General features: G+C 48.3%; 1 protein-coding gene across 1 annotated transcript in view; it reads left to right on the top strand.

Annotated features, from left to right (window-relative positions):
• The window catches only part of MYPOP (Myb-related transcription factor, partner of profilin), a 16243-nt gene that overhangs the window by 9456 nt on the left and 3084 nt on the right, over positions 1–3703 (top strand). The window contains exon 3 of the mRNA XM_006764419.2: positions 5–121. Within this exon, the coding sequence (XP_006764482.1) occupies positions 5–121 (117 nt within the window). The remainder of the gene's footprint in view (positions 1–4; positions 122–3703) is intronic.

Below are 3703 nucleotides of genomic sequence, written 5' to 3'. Positions count from 1 at the left end.
CCAGGCGCTGGTGCAGGGGCGGAGCAGCCCCCAGCGGCGCCCCCCTCACAGCCACTGGCCCCAAGTGCCTACACCCAGCGCTATGTGTTGTCCGAGGACCGCAGGGAAGACCGAGGGGCAGGTGAGTTCCTTAAGCCTCACCGTAGCAAAGAGTCTGCTGTGTGCCTGGCGCTGGTCCACGCCCTTTAGGTGGCTCATCAGCTTCTCACTACAACCCTGCTAGGGGGATGCTGTCATTATCCCAATTTTAAACCTGGGGAAACTGAGGCTCATAAAAGTGAAATGATTTGCCTCGGGTTCCACCGCGAGTGACTGTCAGAGTCAGGAACAGAACCCAGACCTCGGAGGCCTGGCCCCAGAGTCCCCACCCAGAGTCATCAGCTCAGGCATCGTTTCTTTTCTTCTTCTTTTTTTAAATTTTGTGATCGAATCTTTTTTAAAATATATGTTTATTGATTTCAGAGAGGAAGGGAGAGGGGGAGAGAGTTAGAAACATCAATGATGAGAGAGAATCGTTGATTGGCTGCTTCCTGGGGATTGAGCCCACAGCTCGTGCCCTTGACCGAATCCAACCAGGGACCCTTTGGTCCGTGGGCCAATGCTCTATCCACTGAGCCAAACCAGCTAGGGCAAGGCATCATTTCAATTAAACGTCTTGTAGGGTAGTGACTCTGGAGGCAGACTGGGCTCCAACCACAACTCTGCCACTCAGCTGTGTCATTTCGGGTAAGTTACTGCAGATCAGTTTCTGCATCTGTAAAATGGGGATAAAAAGCAGTTGCTACCCAAAGGTTGCTGTAATGATTAAGTGAATTAATATGCATAAATTGCTTAGAACATGGCCTCTGGAACACTCATTATTTGCTTCTGATATAATTGCCAATGCTGTGAGGTACGGGCTGCTTCACTATTTTATAAGTCAAAGTCTCACAGAGGTTTGGTAACCCCCAAGGTCGTGCTGAGTCGCGGAGATGTAGAGAGCTGAGTACACAATTTTCCACTTAGCCTTGAGTCTAGGTTATTATTTCTTATACAGCTATTCCCCAGGCACTGTCCTATGGTGGGTAGTGTTGGGGACACACTGAAGGTCAGACTTTGGACTTCATCTTGAAGGCATTTGGGAGTCTTAAGCAAGAAAGAAACACAATAATCTGGACCTTTGTTCTTAGTGTGAATCAAACCTCAGTGTTTCTATCTGTGACTGAAGAATCCTCAGCCCTGCCCTCCTGGAGCTCACTGTCCAGTGGGGAAGACAGACTCATAGACAGTGATGACTCCCAGCTGACCTACCCTGGGAAGTCAAGGAGGGCTTCCTGGAGGAGGAGAAATCAGAGCTGAGACATAGAGTGGGGATGAAGCGCTAGGAAAGTGTTCCTGGTAGAAGGAACAGCATGTACAGTGGCTTGGAAGCAAGAAAGCTTGACCAGTTTAGAAAATTGAAGTCTCCCAGTTGGAGAGAGGAGCAGGAGAGTGGAAAGATTGAAGAAAGGAAATGTTTTGAGATGAGGTTTGAGAGGTCATCAAAGACCAGACCCTGCAGGGCCTTTAGGCTGGATTGAGGAGTTCGAATGTATCCAGAAGTGCTTTGGGAAGCCACGGGAGAGTTTTGAGGAAGGGAGGGACATGATCAAACAAAGCAGTTCAGGATCTTGTGATTCAAAGAGGTTCCTTCACCTACCCAAGGTCACACAGCAAGTAAGTAGTAGAGGTAAAACTGGAATACACTATGCGTCCAACTCACAGTCCATGCACTTAGCAATTGGGCTAGATTGCCTGGCAATAACAACAATTAGTATGACTGAAAGTTAATGAGTGTGCCAGAATTGGGTCACACATGGCTTATAAGTGAAGGCCAGGCTTTGGGTTTTATTTTTTTTTTAAATATATATATTTTTATTGATTTTAGAGAGGAAGGGAGAGGGATAGAGAGATAAAAACATCAATGAAGAGATAGAATCATTGATCAGCTGCCTCCTGCACGCTCCCTACTGGGGATTGAGCCCGCAACCCAGGCGTGTGCCCTTGGCCGGAATCAAACCTGGGACCCTTCAGTCCGCAGGCTGATGCTCTGTCCACTGAGCCAAATCGGCTAGGGGGTGGACTTTATCTTGAGGGCATTTAGAAGTCATAAAAATGTCTTGAGCAGGAGAGAGACACAATCACTTGGGACTCTTATTCTCAGTGTGAATGAAAACTCAGTGTTTCTATCTGTGAAATGGCCCCGTTGAACTGGACCAGACATGGTAAACTTATTTTTTCAAAACCTGTGCAGCCCCTTCATTCATTCATTCATTCATTCATTCAGTTCAACAAATTGAGTACCTTTCTGAGGCAGGCACTGTTGTAGATGCGGGGAATACTGTGCAGAAAGACAATTTCCCTTCTCTTATGAAGCTGACGTTCTAATTATGGGAGACAGACCACAAACAATCCGACATGGATCATATATAGGCGGTTATAAAAACTAAAAAAAAGGAAAGCATTAAGAGGATAGGGAGTGATGGAAGGAGGGCTGCTCTAGACAGGGTAGGAAGGGTCAGCTTCTCTGAGGAAGTAAACCTTGAACAGTAACCTGAATCGAGAGAGTGAGCCAAGTGGATGAATAGCTGAGGAAGGCACTCCATCCAGCTAGAGGGAACAGCACGTGCAAAGGCCCTGAGGCAGGAATGTGCTTAAAGCTCCTTGATTAGAATAGTACACAGAAGACCCACAGTGTAAAACACAAAAGAGGAACTGAAGGACTGAAACAGCCTGGGGCTGCCTCAGGTGTCTTTATTGACACTGTGAGAGAATTGGGACCATTTCTCTCTGACCTAATGTTTGAAAAAACAGTAACAACATGGAGAATGCACTGTGTGTCAGGCTCTTAAGCATGTGCCAGGGGTGAGTCAGTGACGCCTAGGAATGGCCCTCAAGAAGATGATCTGTTACTGGGGCCCTTGGTCCCGGGCACGCACACACATCCAGGTACAGGTAGGGACACTGAGGATCAACGCTGGCAAATAGGATTTTAACTCTGGTGTGATGGTGCCTCCATGAGCCCTGTGGGAGTGGGGAGTGGGCCACTTTCTGTGCCTCGTAGTCAGTAGACGAAAAGCCATATTTTCAAGTGGCTGCAGTTCTCCTGTCCTCCTGAGTGAGACTCACCGCCCTCAGGCCCACAGCCGCTGCCCAGGGAGTAGATAAAAGTGTGGGCTCCGGAATCTACCTGGGTTCCACTCCCTCTTCTACCATTCGCCAGATCTGGGACACCTCTCTGGGCCTCAGTCGCCTTATCTGTAAGATGGGATGATAATAATAGCACCTATGCCAGAGAATGGCTGTGAGGACTCTGAAATAGCCCAGGAGGACAGGGCCTGGTCAGGAGACAAAAGGACAATGATGGGAGCTATTAAGAGGGACAATATCAAGGAATGTCTTCCCAAGGAGGCCACCTTTGAGCGGAGGCCTGAGGCGGTGAGGGGGACGGAGGGGGCCAGGCAGGTGTGTCTGGGGAAAGACCTTTCCAGGCCAAGGAATAGCAAATGCAAAGGCCTGGATGCAGGAGCATCCTACTGTGGGGATCAGTAAGAAGCCCAAGGTGGCCCTAGCCCAGTGGTCGGCAAGCTCATTAGTCAACAGAGCCAAATACCAACAGGACAACGATTGAAATTTCTTTTGAGAGCCAAATTTTTTAAACTTAAACTATATAGGTAGGTACATC

The sequence above is a fragment of the Myotis davidii genome, unplaced genomic scaffold, assembly GCF_000327345.1.
Source record: "Myotis davidii unplaced genomic scaffold, ASM32734v1 scaffold741, whole genome shotgun sequence".
NCBI lineage: Eukaryota > Metazoa > Chordata > Mammalia > Chiroptera > Vespertilionidae > Myotis > Myotis davidii.
The sequence above is the reverse complement of the archived record's forward strand: the minus strand, read 5'-3'. Positions and strand labels throughout refer to the sequence as shown.